Here is an 18,085-nt window from a genome sequence, read left to right as displayed (position 1 = left end):
TGTTACTGGGCACAATTCATCATGGCCCCTAACCTGGGTGGCGGCCCTGGCTGCTCCAGTCTCACCTGGTCTCAGAAGCTCAGCAGGATTGGCTCGGGTTAATTTTTGGATTTAAGACCACCAAAGAAGCTGCTATTCAGAGTCAGGCAGTGGCAAACCAACTGTTCGTTACTTGCCTTTAAAATCCCAGAGGGAGTTGCCAGGTCAGCTTGGTTTAGTGGCTGTTGTTGTCTTTATGCTATTTCTGTGATTTTATTGTGTTGTTTTTTTTACTTTGTGAGCTGTCTCAGGCGGGTTCCTCTACCCCCCCCCCCACCTTTGGAGAAGGAGGGCGAGCGAGGGGAGCCTGGGGTCCTCCAAGCCTGGTGGGGGAGGTGACGGCAGTGGCATATCAGGGGAAGTAGCCCCCCAGGCCTGGCTGCTCACCTCCGCCAGCCCTTGCCGGCTGGCAGCTGCATGACTGCTCCACTGCACAACCACCACGCTTCACTTATTTAAACTGGTCACACTGCCGAGCTGCACGACACCCTTCGCCTGACAGCTACCCAGCCGTGCTCGCAAGAGAAGAGTGGCGGCGGCCCCTCGGAGGGGCCCAACCCTCAACCCTTCTCCCTTGCCACACCTCCTCCCCATGGGGGCCTCCGCTTACTGCCCCTCAGCTCAGCCCAGCCCGCCCCCCAAACAAACGCCCCTGCCAGGCTCTCGCATACTTCCTTAAATGTATATATTTTTTAAAGATAGCCCATTGCATTCTGATTGGCTGGAAGGCTCCAAGGGCGGGAACAATAACACGCATCTGCCCCTGTTTCTCCCCACCTTTGGTGCTTGATAGGCAAAAAGGTGTACTTCATGCAGGTTCTGAAAACAGTGTGATGAGGGGGGGATGCACGCCAGAGCCATAATGAAGCCGTGTTCAGCATTTGGGCCATGGGGAGTTCTTGTTCAAAGCATGATTTATCACATGAGTATCACACGATTAATCATCTGTGGGGAGTCGCCCTTAGAGTGTATGCAAAGCTATTCTTTCAACCCCCAAACATCCAGCTCACTGCTCTGGAAGGAACAGGGGGCCAGAGAGAAAGCTAGGAAGAGGGGCGTGTTCCTGCAGGTGCCCGTGGAAGGCCTTTCCCCCCCTCATGCCTCCCAGTGTGCCAGCAGAAATCCTTGCTCCCACAGAAATGCTGGGCAGAACCCAAGCCAGTTAATGGAGAAACAGGTGGGCAAGGGATGCAGGGGAGAGAAGACAGAACCAAGGCCAGTTTAGAAAAGTGGAAAGGAAAAGAGGGGCGGAGGAAAAGGCGTTTCAGGCCATGTGTCTGCGTTATCCATCGAATTCACAGCACATTTCATAGCTGCTGGGTGGAGCTGGTGCGGCTGTGCGTATTTTGCATTCCCACATATATTCTCTGGGTTCTTCTGCAGGTTCTGGATGCTATGCTGGTTTTGAACAATTAAAGGTCTAATTAGATCTGATGTGGGACTAGGATTCTTCACCCCGTAATCTATTTAGAAGAAGGAGAAATAGGAGGACTTTGAATTTATACCCTCCCCCTTTTATCTCCTATAAAGAGACTCAAAGGGGCTTACAAATTCCTTTCCTTTCCCCTCATCACAACAGACACCTTGCGAGGTCAGCAGGGCTGAGGATGTTTGGAGAGAACTGGGTTTGAATTTTGAAGCTACAGAAGTTATCTCTCTTGTCAGTGAGGATAAGGAACAGGCACATGAGCCACAGAGTCAGTCCTTGGAGAATAAGCATGTGAGAGAAGTTTCAGTCCAAGGAATAGCCCCTGCAAAACCCCAGAGATGATGGGTGGCGCTGCGGGAAATGGAAGCAGTGATTTACAGGCCTGGCAAGATGTCTTGAGAGGTGGGCTGTTTCCCTGGGCAAAAATACACGATGTCACAGAGAGACTGACAGGACTTGTCAAGGCCACTGATGGTTATCCCTTCCTGGGAACAAAGGACCCTGCAAGACGTAGGTTTTGGGGCATCACAAGGGATTTTGAGGTTCTGGGAAGGAAGCTGAGGGATTTGGATGCTTACATTTTCATTTCAGCTCTACTCCCAATAGAAGAGCATGGCCCAGTGGCCATGCCCCTGAGCCCTGCCCCCCGCCTCAGTGCTTATAAATGCACCTCTCGGAGGATGGCAGTCTCTTCTGCTCTCCCCAGAGGGGAGGGCAGAAGCTGGGCTCCCGGGCTCCAGGGAGCCCGGGGGTGGGTGGGCCCAGCATCCTTGACCCCGCCCTTGTCGATGACTAGGTCCGGGGCTGAGGGAGCCTGAAGTCGACAAAGCAGCAGTACTTCCTCACGTGGGGGGCCTCACGGACCTAGTCACGTGGGGGGCCAATTGTGCACCCCCATGTGACCAGATTAGTGGCGCCCGGAACAAGGAGTACCCCCCCCCATCCCTGAGCAGATACGCCACTGGCTGTGTGTGGTGTGGCAGAAGTGACAGGGCCATCTATCTGCAGGACAAAGAAGTGCGGTTGTTCAGTTGCATTTTAAAAGCCAATTTAAGCACCACCTCTGTCCAAACCTTTCTTCTGTGCCCTATTAAGCTTGCTAGTGTAATAAAAGAGCATTCTTAGTGCATCTAAGGTCAAAACAGAACCTGCCTTTTTAAATCATTGTGCCGAGGCATTCTTAATAGGCACAGAAGAAAGGTTTGGACAGAAACGGGGCTTAAAATAGCTTTTAAAATGAAATTGGAGAATCAGGACTTAGGGGTGGTGGTGGTGGTGCAGAACAGGGCGGGCACTAGGACTGCAGGAGCTTTCCTCTGAAACCAAGGCCCAGGAACTGGCTGTGGATTGATTCCACGTTGAGGTACTTTCTTTTGTTGAGACAGGATACAGAGAGCATTTCTATTTGCCCTGTTGATGAACTTTCTGCCACCGCTGACTTTGATTTAATCCCGGCTGTGACTCATCTTACGTCAGGGCCTGTCTCTTAGTGACCGACATGCTCCCAAGCACCTTCTTTGCCAGATGCTGCTGAAGCCCATTACCTCTATCCCATAATCCCCTCCTCTTTCTGTGCTGAGCAAAGAGTGTAATTGGGCCTTGTCCTCACTTTTAACAAAGCCTCTTTATATTCCAGCCGCTTCTTACAGCTCCTTCTGCCTGCCTCGGGCCACGGGTTTGAGGTGCACAGTATGATGGGGGCAGATTGTGCCCACCCACTCCACAGTTCTCCTGCACAGACCCGATGAAAGGGGAGCTGCTCAAGACGGCTGGTTTGAACCCACTGGTGATGGACGACTGCACCCCTTGTTAATTGTGGGGAGTCGGAGGTGCTCTTTCATTTATCATTCAAAGCTCCAGATCCTGTTTGACCACCTCTTCCTGAAAGAGAGTGCCCACAGGGTCGCTTCCTGCCTCCTCTTCTCATAGGGGCAGGTGATCTCTCTATCATCTCCCCACACTGGAGGTAAAATTAGCGCACTGCTTTACTTTGCTCAAGGTGGTGTACATCCCCCCCCCCTTGGAAATTCTTTGAGTATTTTACTTGTTATTTTGTCTGTACAGAGATTCTCATGCCCCCTCTATATTAAATAGCTTTCTTGCCATGACTTTTCAAACATAAGGCAGTTCTCTCCTTTCTTTTTACTCTTCGTGCTTTAATTTAGGTTCACATTCCATGTTCACCTCCGCCTCAGGGCACACTGGCTGCACAATTTTGTGTTGGTGATTTAGCCACACGCCTCGTGTCAGAAATGGGGCGACTGAGTAGCTCCATGCAGTTCTAGGGGCCATTCCACACCAGCCTGCTCGTGCGTAGGGAAAAGTGTGGGAGTTGGACATGAGCGTCAAATAGCATAATCTCCACTCGTGTACGATATCCCTCTTGTGCAGTTTCTGTTTGTTCTGTCTCCGACTGAGTAGAATGAGGCTTCTGCCTTTTCATGTAAATGTAAACCTGAGTGATGTTTGGTGCCCATATTCAGGATATAGTTCTCCATTTGACTTGTGACCTCTGACTTCATAGGTTTCTAAGACAGCAATAAAAAATCCATGCACACCTGAATGTGTTGCCGCCCTTAAATATTGATATGTATATTTGAATCACTTTTTCCACTTAATGTTTGGACACTGATTTAAGTCCAATATCTGTTTTCAGTAGGGGTTGAAAAGGTGCAAAATGTGATGCACTCTTTCAGGTGAGGTCTTGTGACAATTGTGCTTCAATTGTTCACACAAATAGAACTATAAGAAAAGTATCACAGGCTGCCCTGGCTGTGGTGTCTCCTGGATGGAAGAGCTAAGAGCCACACTGGGCAGGGAACATTGTGGCTGTCATGCTGGAGACAAATGTCATTTGTTCTGAAAGTAAAAATTAAAGGGGAGAGGAACAACAGTGATCTTGTTATGGAGGTCTATTACAGACCACCCCCACCCCACCCCCCAAGCCAGACTGAGGGGTTGGATGATGCCTTCCTGGAACAGACGACCAAACTTTCAGAAAGAAAAAGTAGTAATAGGAGATGTCAATTATCCCTTAGGTGGGAAAACCACGTTATCCTGGAGTTTGTTATTCAGTGGAAAGGGGACGCCAAGCATAGTCAGACATGCTAGACTTTAAGAAAGCGGATTTCAGGAAACTACTGGGTGTGATCCCAGGGTTAAGAATACTGAACAAGAAGGGAGTGCAGGGGGGATGGGAGTTTCTTAAAAGTGAGATCTTGAAGCACAATTTCAGACAGTTCCAATGAGGAGGAAAAATGGGAGCTGTCTAAAGAAATCAGGATGGGTGTCCAAAGACCTTTCAATTGAGCAAAGATTTAAAAGGGACATGAACAAAAACCGGGAAAAGGAGGAAATCACCAAACAAGAATTCAAAGAAATAGCGAGGATGTGTAGGGAGAAAGTCAGAGAAGCAAAAGTGCAGAATGAACTCAGTCTTGCCAAAGAGGTTAAAAACTGTTTTAAAAGGGTTTTTTGGTTATGTCCATAGCAAAAGGAAGAAAAAAGATGTGATAGGGTCACTATGTGGAGAAGATGGCAAAATGCTAACAGAGGACAGAGAAAAGGCAGAACTACTCAACACCTTCTTTCTCCTGCTCTTCTCCCAAAAGGAAAACAGTGCTCAACCAGGAAGAAATGGAACAGAAGATGCAGTAGGGGAAATTGAGCTCAGAATAAATAAAAAGGTAGGCTAGGAATACCTGGCTACTTTAAATGAATTCAAATCTCCAGAGCCTGATTAACTACATCCCAGGGTATTAAGAGCACTGTCAGCTGTAATGTCAGAACCCAATAATCTTTAAGAATTCCTGGAGAACAGGAGAAGTCCAAGCAAACTGGAGGAGAACTGATGTTCTCCCCATCTTAAAAAGGGGAGAAAAAGAGGTCCCAAACAATTAGTCCCCAGTCAGCCTGACATCAATACCAGGAATTCTAGAGCAAACCATTAAACAGTCTGGAAGCATTTAGAAGGGAATGCCATGATCACTAAAAGTCAACATGGGTTTTTCAAAAACAAATCATGCCAGACTCCTCCTCCTCCTCCACTTTCATTCGTTCTTTCTTTCTTTCATTCTTTCTTTTTTCATTCTTTTGCCTTCCTTCCTTTCTTCCTCTTCTTCTTGATAGAGTGACAGGTTTGGTAGATCAAGGGAATGCTGTGGATGTAGCATATCTTGATTTCAGTAAGGCATTTGACAAGGTCCCCCATGACATTCTTGCAAGCAAGCTACTAAAATGTGGGCTAGACAATGCTACTGTTAAATGGATTTTTAATTGGTTTACTGATCAAACCCAAGTGCTCACCAATGGCTCATCTTTGTCCTGGAAAGAAGTTACTAGTGAGATGCCACTGGGTTTTGTCCTGGGCCCAGTGCTATTCAATATTTTTATCAATGTCTTGGATGATAGGATAGAAGGCATGCTAATCAAATTTGCAGATGACACCAAATTAAAAGGGGTAATGAATACCTCAGAGGACAGGGTCAGAATTCAAAATTATCTGGACCAATAGAGAGCTGGGCCAAAATGAATAACATGGATTTCAACAGAGATAAATGTAAGATTCTGCACTTAGGCAGAAAAAAAAGAAATGCACAGATATAGGCTGGGGGACACCTGGCTTGACTACAGTTCATGTGAAAGGGATCTGGGAGTCTTAGTAGACCAGAAACTGAAGATGAGTCAGCAGTGTGAAACACCAACCAAGAAAGCCAATACAATTCTGAGCTGCATCCATAGGAGATCTAGGAACATAGTAGTACCACTCTATTCTGCATTGGTCAGACTTCACCTGATATACTGTGTCCAGTTCTGGGCACCACAATTCAAGAAGGATATTGACATGGTGGAGTGTGTCCAGAGGAGAGTGACCAAAATGGTCAAAGGTCTGGATTCCATGCCCTATGAGAAGTGGCTTAGGCAGGCAGCTGAGCATGTTTATCCTGCAGAAGAGAAGATTAAGGTGGGGACATGATAGTCATGTTTCAGTATTCGAAGGAATGCCCTGTTGAAGATGGAGCAAGCTTGTTTTCTGCTTCTCCAGAGATTAGGACAAGGAGTAATGGATTCAAGGTGCAGGAAAAGAGATTCCACCTAAACTACAGGAAGAACTTCCTGATGGCGAGAGCTTTCGACAGTGGCATACACTACCTTGTAGGATGGTGGAATTTCCTTCTTTGGAGGTTTTTAAACAGGGGTTGGATAGCCACCTGCCAAGGATACTTTGATTGTGTATTCCTGCCTTGCAGGGGGTTGGACTGGATGGCTCTTGTGGCCTCTTCCAACTTTATGTTTGTAATAAATGCTCAGAAGGTGAGCAATTTCTGGTAGGGGAAAAGTACCCCCCCCCCCCCACCCTCCGGTCTTATGTCCTGACCCAGGTCAAATCAAGAGACCTGGTGGATGCTTTTTACCTTTAAAAACACATATCAGGAGACTCAACTGTGGACTTTGTACAGCTGTCTAGATGGTTCCTTGGGGACACTCAGTATGATTCTGGCCATAATTGTGTGTACCCCACTGCACACAATACAAACACAAATTTCTATGCCCTCTGATCTTTAGCTACACATTAAGGTGTCTTCTCTGTTTATTTTTAAAGGGTGTTCCCCCCTCTTGCAAGTGCAGTACCCACCCACTGTCCAGGATTGCTTTATATAGAAGGTATGCAGTGGTGGACAAGAAAGAGAAGCAGCGCCCACCCCTCCTGTTTAGTCATTAGAATAACAAAATTCCTGATTTTCTTTTTGCTCCTGCTTGGAAAAATCTTGGTCTGTTACAATCTACCTTAAAAATATTTAATATTTGTAATTGATTTAAGATTTTTATATAGTTCTATGTAAATAACATTGGTGTCTCTCTTAGTATTTAGAATTGTAACTAGGATAGGATCCATTTTTCTTTTTATCTTCTTTTTCTGTTATATAAATTTTAAACAATTTTTTAAAAGATATCTGTCCACCTCCCCCCCCTCGGGCCCAGCCTAAAAATAGCTCAGGATTTTACAGTTGTACACACAGCATTTTGCAAGAGAAAAAAGAACACTTAAAAGAAATAAGCAAACTTTAAGATCTTTACAGGTAGTTTGAGCAGGTCACTCCCTACCCCTGGACTGTGGGATGCTGAAGCAAACGATCTTCCACGGTCTGGGACCAGAGGGCGTTGGGGGGGGGATTTCAGGTGGGGGCAGATTTGGCAAGGAAACTCTTTGCACTGGACATGCAGCTTGCACAAGGCATTGCATGGGGACCCAGTGAATGAAAAGTAGTGGCACCTGCTTTGATTGGTTCATGTATGAATCCTCTGCACAAGGACACACCTGTAGGCCTCTGACCCTTGGTGGCTCTTTGCAAGGGTTGTGCTCTTTTTGTTTCATCTGCATAGTCCTTTGTGTGACGCAGCAAACAAGGCACACCGGGATCCCCCAGGCACCTGTCAGGTGGGGTCTGCTGGGGAAAAGGCCCCTCCTAGTCCCCCGCCTCACACACAGCCCACAGACCATTACTTTAACCAAAAAAATCAAGAGGTTTTGCCGGGTGCCATGTGCAACCTTAAAAGAATCGAGGGGCTGGGAATTGCAGGCCATCTTAGGGCAGCTACGCCGTGGGAAACCAAATGAGGACCCAGGGACAAGTGTGGGGTCCTTCCTACTTTGAAAGTGCCAAGCTGGAGGGTGGTCGTTTGAACTTGTGCGGTCCTGCAGTCAGGCGGAGCTGTCCTGTTCTCCACTTCTGGGGAGCAAATGCAGGGCCAAAGAGCAGCGAGGCCGTGCAGAGGGCGAAGGGCCCCAGCTGCTGCCCAGAATTTATCCTGCTGGAATACAGTGGTGGGAGCGAGGAGTGCTCACACGGCCCCGGATTGGCTCCCGGGCTTCAGTTGCTGCTGTCTAAGGTGGCAGCAGTCAGCAGTGGGTGTAAATTGCTGCTGGGCTGTCACTTCCAGGCAGCCAGGGGAGAAGGTGCAGCATCTGTTGCTTTTGCCCTGAAGAAGCCCTGGCTGGGTGGGCAGCAAAGAGCCGTTGGTGCCTCCTGCAGATCCCTGGCTCTGCATGTGCCAGAAGGCCGCTTGGTGGCAGGCAGGGGATGGGGGCAAGCACAGGGGGGCTCCCAGTCTCTGGTTTTGTTTGTTTGCCATTCGTGTCATGGAATGGTTGTGCCATACATCTTTATCCAGCCCTTTCCCCAAGGACCTCAGTGTGACATGCGCCATTTCTGTGGCGTAGTGGTTAAGAGCAGGTGCATTCTGATCTGGAGGAACCGGGTTTGATTCCCAGCTATGCCAGTTGAGTTGTGGAGGCTTATCTGGGGAATTCAGATTAGCCTGTGCACTCCCACACACACCAGCTGGGTGACCTTGGGCTAGTCACAGCTTCTCGGAGCTCTCTCAGCCCCACCCACCTCACAGGGTGTTTGTTGTGAGGGGGGAAGGGCCAGGAGATTGTCAGCCCCTTTGAGTCTCCTGCAGGAGGGAAAGGGGGGATATAAATCCAACTCTTCTTCTTCCTCATAACTTTCCAGCAATCCCATGAAATGGGTTTGGTTAGACCAAGAGAGAGAGAGAGTGACTAGATGAAGGCTGCACAGTGAGCCCAGTGCCCAAGGGAAGGGTGCTAGTGGTGTTACTGCACCCTCTTGGAGGGATGGCGGCTGGGGACTGGGGTCCCTGGAGAACGTGGCGCCTCTACAGCAGAGGTTCAGTCTTGATTAAAGGGATGCAGAATGTGGACTGTAGCCTAGCACCCAATCTGCATACATTTCACAGGAAAAATCTGTGTGAAATTGAAAGTCCGCACGGCCGTATGTGCTGTGAGATGATTTCTAGGCAGCTGCAGTGTAAGGTCTGTGTCTGTGCTCTTTCTTTGAGTCGCTGTGTCTCAGAGTGACTGACTTCTGACCTTCTGCTCTCTGTTTCAGGGCCACGTGAGGGTGCTGTCGTCGCTTCTGTTTGGCTTTACATCTTAGCAGTGTCTGGGAAGCTCCTTGTCCTTGTCCTTCCCCTCCCAGCTGCAATCCTGAGCCTTTGCTTTCCCCCAGGATGTCTCAAGTGGAGGCCGTTGTGTGTTTCCGCCCTGAGGGAGACCGTATGATGTCCCCTCAACACTTCCCTCGAGCTCTGGAGAGGAGACCTCGTCCGTCACCGTCCAAGAATGCAGACCTGGCTGCCTTCAGCCCTCAGCCCTGCCTCACACCCAACCTGAATGCTGGTCGGCTCCACCTTCTCCGCAAGGGGCTGACCCCTGAAGCCAGGTGGTCCCAGCTGGGCATGTACAGCAGCACCGGTTCCCTCATCCACAGAGTGGCCGAGATGAGTTGCCTGGGCAATGGCAGCTGCCCCAGCTCAGGGAGAGTGACAGCCCCATGCACCCCACTGAGGAGCAAGCCGTCCCATTCCCTGGGCTCTCCAGGTAGCCGCAGCCCTTTGGTGGCCCCGGTCCCTGGTGGACAAAGCTCCGTGGTGACCTTCCGCTTTATTGAGAAGGCCAGTGTGAAAACCCTGAACGGCCTCCCCCTGGCAGAGCCCAAGAGGGAGAAGGGGCTGAGCAGGAGCCTGGAACTGGGGGAAGCCCTCGCCTGTGGCCCCAGCAAGCAGGGGAATGGTTGCCCCACTCTCCCAAAGCAGCTGTGTTCTCCACAGCACAAAGCGGTCACATCCCCAGCGCCTGCCACTCACGTTGTGAAGGAGGAGGCCAGGTCGAAGATAGACAGCTCCACCACAGCGCCTGCAGGCAAACAGGCCGCACTGGCCCTTGGCAGTAAAGTCCAGGAGCACCTGAGTCACAAGTTGAAGCTGGAAACTTCTGCTTCAGACCCCCTTCTGACGGGAAGCAAGTTCCTTGCAAGCGCACAATCCTCCTCCCTGAGCCTGGGCCACGGGAGCCTCCTTCGCCCTCTGGCTGCTCACTGCCTCTCCAGCTCCCTCACCAATGGGATGAGCAGCCCTGCCAGGGATCTCTCGGTGCTCTGGAGAGGTCCACAGAGTGAAGAATCCCAGGTACTGCACAGAGAAAGCCAGAAACGTGGCCCCCCTGCCCATTCCAAAGACCCCTGATCAAGCTCTTCCTCTCTCTCTCCTTCTGCAGGGAGGCCCGTGGGCATATTCCCGTGAGTGTTCTGCTCATGCGCAGCGCATAGCCAAGGCCAAGTGGGAATTCTTCTATGGCTCATTGGACCCTCCTGGGACAGGTAATGTTTGCTGCTAAAACATGGGGTGGGGGTGGAGTGGGAACGGCGTCTTCACCTTGGACAACTGGCATCTTGTTAGGATTCCCTGTATTTGGAGATGCCATTGGAAGCTGAGCAGAGGAATAGACTTTTCCCATCCAGACCCTGCCAAAACCGGAGGGTTTGCAGTATTTAGATAACCTGTCAGTGGACGGCCGTGTTGGTCATGCTGTCCTGAAATTCAGAATGGATGCAGACAAAGAAAAAAATCAAAAGCACAGCTGGGGAAAGAGGTGCATTTTGGTCCTGGGGATGATTTTTTAAAGTTTGATCCAAGTGCCTAACAGGGACCCAAAGTGGCATTCTCTCTTCACCCACATCAACCTCAGAGCAACACCACCGAGAGGCAGGTTAGGGTGAGATACTGTGGATTCTGGCATTCACCTTTCTTATGTGGAAGTGTTCCAAAGGTCACTTCCATCAGAGTTTTGTTGGAGGGAGGCTTCCAGAATGACACAGCAGAGTAGTAGAACAACAGCAGGATCCAGCCGAGTGACTTGGAAGGAAAAAACAGAGGAGTCAGAAGCTGTCCTTGTCCAGTGCATCCTTGTGAGGGCGGTCGGCCGCTGGCGGGGCTGATTTCCACTGTGCGGAATGGCAGACTGGAACTCCTCCCTGGTGGCTCAAGAGGAAGCTCGCCAATTGAGCCAGATCCTTAGATCACATTCTTGCATTGCTGCTTCATGCTGAACAGCATTGCTAGACTTCACCCTTGCAAAGATGAACACAGAAACATTATAACTGGGCTCAGAGGAATAAACTCCAGATCACTTCATAGAATCACAGCATTGGAAGAGACCCCCAAGGGCCATCAAGTCCAACCCCCTGCAATTTCAGGAACACACAATCAAAGCACTCTTGTCATATGGCTATCCAGCCTCTGGATAAAAACCTCCAAAGAAGGAGACTCCACCACACTCCACTGTCGAACAGCCCTGACAGTCAGGAAGTTTTTCCTGATGTTTAGGTGATCTTTTCCTCCACCGTGAACCCATTACTCCTGGTCCCAGTCTCTGGAGCAGCAGAAAACAAGCTTGATCCCTCACCAACATGGCATCCCTTCAAATATCTAAACTATCATGTCACCTCTTAACTTTCTCTTCACCAAACTAAACATACCCAGCTCCCTAAGCCTCTCTTTGTAGGGCATGGATTCCAGACCTTTTACCATTTTGATTGCCCTCCTCTGGACACGTTCCAGCTTGTCACTATCCTTCCTGAATTGTGGTGCCCAGAACTGTACACAATATTCCAGGTGAGGTCTAACCAATGCAGAATATCCCTTGATCTAGACACTATACTCTACTCCTATACTATACTAGATACAGCCCAGAATCGCATTGGCTTTATTGGCTGCCACATCGCACTGCTGACTCATGTTCTACTAAGACTCCAAGATACCTTTTGCATGTAGTGTTGTCAAGCCAGGTGTCACCCATCCTGTATCTGTGCGTTCCATTTTTTCTGCCCAACTGTAGTATCTTACATTTATTTCTGTTGAAATGCATTATGTTCGTTTTGGCCTAGCTCTCTAATCTGTCCAGGTAATTTTGAATACTGACTTTGTCCTCTGCGGTATAAGCTACCCCTCCTGTTTTGGTATCATCTGCAAATTTGATTAACATGCCCTCTATTCCATTATCCAAGTCATTAATAAAAAATATTGAATAGCACTGGGCCCAGAATAGAACCCTGTGGCACCCCACTAGTCACTTCTCTCCAGGATGAAGATGAGCCATTGATGAGCGCTTTTTAGTTCAATCAGTCAACCAATTAGAAATCCATCTAATAGTAGCATTGTCTAGTCCACATTTCACTAGCTTATTTGCAAGAATATTATGGGGCACCTTGTCAAAAGCTTTACTAAAATCAAGGTACTCTGTCCACAGCATTCCCTTCGTGTACCAAATTGGTCTTTCTATCAAAAAAAGAGATAAGATTAGTCTGGCATGACTTGTTTTTCCAGAAACCCATGCTGACTTTTTGTGATCACAGTATTGCCTTCTAAGTGCTGGCAGAATGTCTGTTTAATGATCTGCTCCAGAATCTTTCCTGGTATTGATGTCAGGCTAAGTGGACAGGAATTATTAGGGTTCTCCTTTTTCCCCTTTGTGAATATGGGGATAACCTTAGCCCTCCTCCAGTCCTGCTGGGACTTCTCCTGTTCTCCAGGAGTTCTCAAAGATTATAGCAAGTGGTTCTGAGATTACTTCTGCCAGTTCTTTTAATCTCCTGGGAGATCTGAATTCATTTAAAGTAGCCAGGTGTTCCTGCTTGTGTGTGTGTGTCAAAGAAAGAAATGGCTAGCCTGAACAGAACTGGGTCACTGGGAAAATGAGAGGCATTGTGAGCTGAGCAGACTGCCTCATGCTCTCCAGCACCACTGTGTTTTGTCAGAGAGCTGGGGGCTGAAGAGCCCTTCGCAATATTTCCTCTATTTCCCATGATGCCAGCAAAGGCAATATACAAGGGGATGTTTGGTAAATCAGGTTCAGCAAGCTCCCCTGTTTGACCCAGGTGAGGAAGGAATTGGATTAGTCAGGTTTCAAGCTACTGGGCACCACCACTCTTGAGGTATTTATTTCCTCTTCTAGCCTAATTCTATCACTTGCACAAGGGGGGGACACCAACCTTTTCACCCTCTATTCTCACTGGTGGCACCGCTAATAAGTGAGTGAACTACTAGGTTTATGCCTTCTTGAAATTAAGCTCTCTGAGATATTTAAGAGTTTCCGTACCACCGTGTGGTTCCTTGAGCCTCTCCTCTGGCAGGACAGCCCCCTGGGAACCATCTCTGTTGAGGGCTGCCTCTAGGAGGAAAAAATATTCCCCTTAATTAGCTTGACCAAGGGTGGCATTTATGTGGGGTACCACAAAACCGTACGGACTGATTTTTTTTTTCTGTAAAAAGGGAGAATTTAGCTTTTGCATAGCAAATAAGGGCTGCTTGCTGGAAGGGCTCGCAGCACACACACGCGTGCCCAGAACACGAAGCCCGTGGCTCTCCCCTCTCCAGAAAACAGCCGGAGGGTGAGGCAGGATCGGTCAGTGGAGAGGAGAGGATTCCTTTTCTGCACAAGGGAGTCTTTCCTCCAGGTGCCTCCTTTCTTTCCCTGTCCTGCCCAGCCCCATGAGGCCGTAACTATGGCTCTTCCTGTCTGGTCATGTGGGCACTTGCTGCCAGTGGTTCCTATGCTACCGCCTTAGTGTTAGAGGGGTGAGAAGGATAAAGACGGTTGGTTCATCAAAACGTGCCCGTAACTGGTAGGCCAGCCAGTGACGTAGGTATAGATTTTTTATGGGGGGGTTCAGGGGCAAGGCCACGCCCCCACCTGCCCCTGGGGGCGTGGTCACACCTCCCCAAGCCCCGCCCCTGGCCTCAGTGCTTATAAAAGCAACTCTCCAAGGCCAGAGATGGCAGACCTCCCTTTCCTGCCCCCCCCCCCACTGGCTGGGCTCCCAGCTGGTAGCCAGCAGTCCCTTCTCCCTCCCCTCCAGGCAGAAGGGTAGCTAGGGAAAATGGAGCCCGGTGCAAAACCTGAGGTTTGCGGGGGCCCCCCATGGGTGGCTGCTGTGATGCTGAAATCCACCCCCAAACAGCATCACTTTCAATGGTGTTTAAATTAGGGAGCGCAGATTCTCCTTTTAAATCCATCTTAAAGGAGAATCTGGGGTCCCCAGTTAAAACAATATTGAAAGTGTTGCTGTTTTGGGGTGGATTATCCCCCACCCTGAAACAGCATCACTTTCAAGGTTTAATCTGGGGGCCTCAGATTCTCCCTTTAAATCTGGGGAAATTTGGGTGGTGCCTGCTGTCAGGGGTCAATTGTTAGTTAGGCACGTCACCTGGAAACTTTCAGGGTATCTTGTATTTTTCACTTCCCTCCTGGATGATACCACTCCAGGTTTGGTAGTTTGTCTAGGGGTCTGTGCCAGACCTTCAAAGGTGGCCCCATCTTCTATTAGCTCCCAATAAAACAATGGGGATGGGCACCCCTTTGGGAGTCCATAACTTTGGACCCCTGAGCCAAACTTCACCAACCTTGGTGGTACAACAGGACACTCCTCCTGATGATACCTACCTAGATTTGAGTGAGGGGTTCACAGTTCAGGGGTCCAAAGTTGTAGACCTTCAAGATTGTGACCCCATCTTCTAGTAGCTCCATTGAAAACAATGGGGATGGGGCCGCACCCTTTGGGAGTCCGCTAACGTTCGGCTAAACAACAAACCTGAATTGGTGTCAACAGGAGACTCTCCTGATGATACCACCTAGATTTAGTGAAGTTTGGTTTAGGGGGTCCAAAGAGATGGACCCTCAAAATGGTAACCTTTCGGGGGTGGGGCGGTATAAAAAACTCTAAAATAAATAAAAATAACCCCATCTACTATTAGCTCCCATTGGAAACAATGGGTAATGGGGCACCCCCTTTGAGGGTCCATAACCTTGGATCCCCTGAACCAAACTTTACCAAACTTGGCTGGTATCATCAGGAGTGTCACCTGACGATAGCCTGAAGGTTTGGTGCTGCTAGCCTAAAAATGTGCCCCCTGCAGGCCAAAAACCAAAAAACACTTTAAAATACAAACAAACCACAAACGGGGCAGAGCTTTGGACATGCAATGGGGGGGTTGAACCCGAGAACCCCCCCCTTACCTACATCCTTGAGGCCAGCACTAGACTTCACATGCCAAAAATAATGTCTTTAGCTCGTGGCTAGAAGCTGGATAAACTCAGTTGCTCACTTTTCAACCATTCCCCTTTGCTCTGAGTCTCCCCTTCCTCAAATGTTGTTTTCCTTTCTTCATTAAAGAAACTTCTACTCCTTTTTGTTTTTCATAGAATCATAGAGTTAGAAGGGGGCAAACAGGCCATCTGGCCCAATCCCCTACTTTAAAATTTCCAATGAGAGGGAGCTCACAACCTCCCTTGGCAGCTGATTCCACTGACTAAATAATCCTGACTGTAAAATTTTGCTCTAATATCCAGCCAGTCCCTTTCTGCCCATAATTTAAACCCATTAGAAGAAGAGTGAAGAAGAGTTTTGGATTTCTATCCCCCCTTTCTATCCTGTAGGAGACTCAAAGGGGCTGACAATCTCCCTGCCCTTCCCCCCTCACAACAAACACCCTGTGAGGTGGGTGGGGCTGAGAGAACTCCAAGAAGCTGTGACTAGCCCAAGGTCATCCTGCTGGCGTGTGTGGGAGTGCACAGGCTAATCTGAATTCCCCAGATAAGCCTCCACAGCTCAAGCAGCAGAGTGGGGAATCAAACCCGATTCTTCCATATTAGAATGCACCTGCTCTTACCCACTACACCACTGCTGCTCTCTTATTGAACTCAAGAAGTTTAGCTCCCTGTCCTCCTCTAAGTGACAGCCTTTCAGATTCTTAAATATTCCCCCTCAGTCTCCTGTTCTGCAGACTAAACGTTCCCCGGCCCCTCAGCCTTCCCTCACAGGGTTTGGTCTCCATGCCCCAGATTATCCTCGTCGCTCTCCTCTGCACCCGCTCCCTCCTGTCCACATCCCTTTTGAAGTGAGGCCTCCAGAACTGCACACAATAATCCAGGTGAAGCCTCATGACCAACGTGGTGTACAGCAGGATTATGACATCTCCCCATTTGGGATGTTATGCCTCTGTTGATGCACCCATTGATTGCATTAGCTTTTTTTGTTGCTGCATTTCACTGACTGCTCATATTTAACTAATACCCAAACACCCATACCCCAAGATCTTGTTCATACACACTGCTACTCAATAGTGTATCCCTCGTCCAGTATGTGTATTCCTAATGTTTGTTACCAAAATGTAGAACTTGGCACTTATCCTTGTTGATTTGCATCTTGTTAACGTCTGCCCACTTTCCCAGTGTGTTCAGATGCTGTTGAATTCCATCTCTGTCTTCTGGAGTGTTTGCTGCTCCCCCCAATTTGGGATCATCTATAAATTTAATGAGTAGTCCTTCCATACCCTATTTGCTCTTTCCTTCATTTAAATCTCTAGGTTGGTCATCTCCTTCCCTTGTATTGTCAGTGTAAAGCCCTGCTGATGAATCTCCCCAGGTTTCTGCCAAACACATTCTTCCCTGACCTTGATTGACGAAGTCCGACATGTAGAAGGTCATCATCCAGGAAATCTGGCCTGTGGTTCCAGAGTTCGAAATGTTCCTGGCAGCACTACCATCGCAGCCAGTGGTTCACATCCAATATCTTCTGTTCCCATCGCGTTCCCCTTCCTCTGACAGGAAGAATCGAAGAGAACACCACCTGTGCCCCCATTGCCTTCAACCTCCTTCCTAGACCTTCATATTCAGCCTTCATGCTTTTGAAGGTGTTCATGGCCATGTCATTAGGTCCCAAATGGGTGATGATCTGTGAGTTAGACCAATTTTGGGATCCAATCTACAATATCTTATTTTTGCCCCTGGCAAGCAACATACCTTCAGGTCAGGGACCAGGCCCATACACATGATGTTCCAAACCCCTCAGCAGGGAGTCACCTGTGACAATATATATATATATATATCTCCTTTTCTTCCCAGTGCCATTTCTTCTCCACCTGACTTCCTCCTATCTTGCTTATATTTGTGATTCTTCCACCAGCAGGGCTTCTATCTGATTGAACTGGTCAGATTTCTCGCCTTTTCTTAGTGAGTGAGCTGTTTCAGATGGTAGCGAGAGATGATTATAACTGTATTGCTCAGCCCTAAAACTCAGAAGGTGGAAGAATCATTTTATTTAACCTAAGGCAAGTCCCCTTATCAAGGCACCAAATCATAATGAGACAGGTTCAGTGAACTGAAATAAAATTTATTAAACAGATGAGATGGGATAGGAGAAAGCTTAAATGTAGTCAGAGATAACTATATACAACTTCAACTTAGACTTTGGTTTTCAGGCTCTGGCCAGATCTTAATTAGGCTTTATGTTTCACTTGCTTAGATGTTCTAGAAGTTTTTACTTTACATGGTACAGTTTAATGTTACTGATGTTACTAGTTAATGGATTAACACAGACCTTGGGTCCTAACAGGCTGGTACCCTTTCACAGTAGACACACCCAGCCTTGACTTTGTTAGCTACCCAACTGAAACATAAATCTCACGTTTTCTTTCCCAGAAGATCTGTTCCTATCCCTGTTTACCTTCATGGCCACTTGTGGCAAGTCTGCCCCCTAAATAAAACAATCTGTTCTCCTTGTCTTGGCGTTATTTGCTTCCATAGCTTGTGCTGACTGACACTCTTAGAGCAGAGCCGTGACACACAGTTATGGCAATAAATGTTCACTCTCGAGAATCAGAATCCAAGAGCATACTCAAACTCTTTCTGCCAGAGACAAAGCCTCCTGCCTGTCTGAGTCATCTGGTCACTAGACCAATCAGAGCATATTGAGCATA

The 18,085-nt window shown here is 48.4% G+C and overlaps 1 protein-coding gene across 3 annotated transcripts in view; it reads left to right on the top strand.

Annotated features, from left to right (window-relative positions):
* The window catches only part of PSD (pleckstrin and Sec7 domain containing), a 107,078-nt gene that overhangs the window by 12,119 nt on the left and 76,874 nt on the right, over nt 1-18,085 (top strand). For all 3 annotated transcript variants that reach the window (XM_048505572.1, XM_048505571.1, XM_048505570.1), the window contains exons 2-3: nt 9,382-10,459; nt 10,548-10,650. In XM_048505572.1, coding sequence (XP_048361529.1) covers nt 9,503-10,459; nt 10,548-10,650 — 1,060 coding nt within the window. In that variant the 5' untranslated portion in view covers nt 9,382-9,502. The remainder of the gene's footprint in view (nt 1-9,381; nt 10,460-10,547; nt 10,651-18,085) is intronic.

This window comes from Sphaerodactylus townsendi, linkage group LG08 (assembly GCF_021028975.2).
Source record: "Sphaerodactylus townsendi isolate TG3544 linkage group LG08, MPM_Stown_v2.3, whole genome shotgun sequence".
NCBI lineage: Eukaryota > Metazoa > Chordata > Lepidosauria > Squamata > Sphaerodactylidae > Sphaerodactylus > Sphaerodactylus townsendi.
The sequence above is the reverse complement of the archived record's forward strand: the minus strand, read 5'-3'. Positions and strand labels throughout refer to the sequence as shown.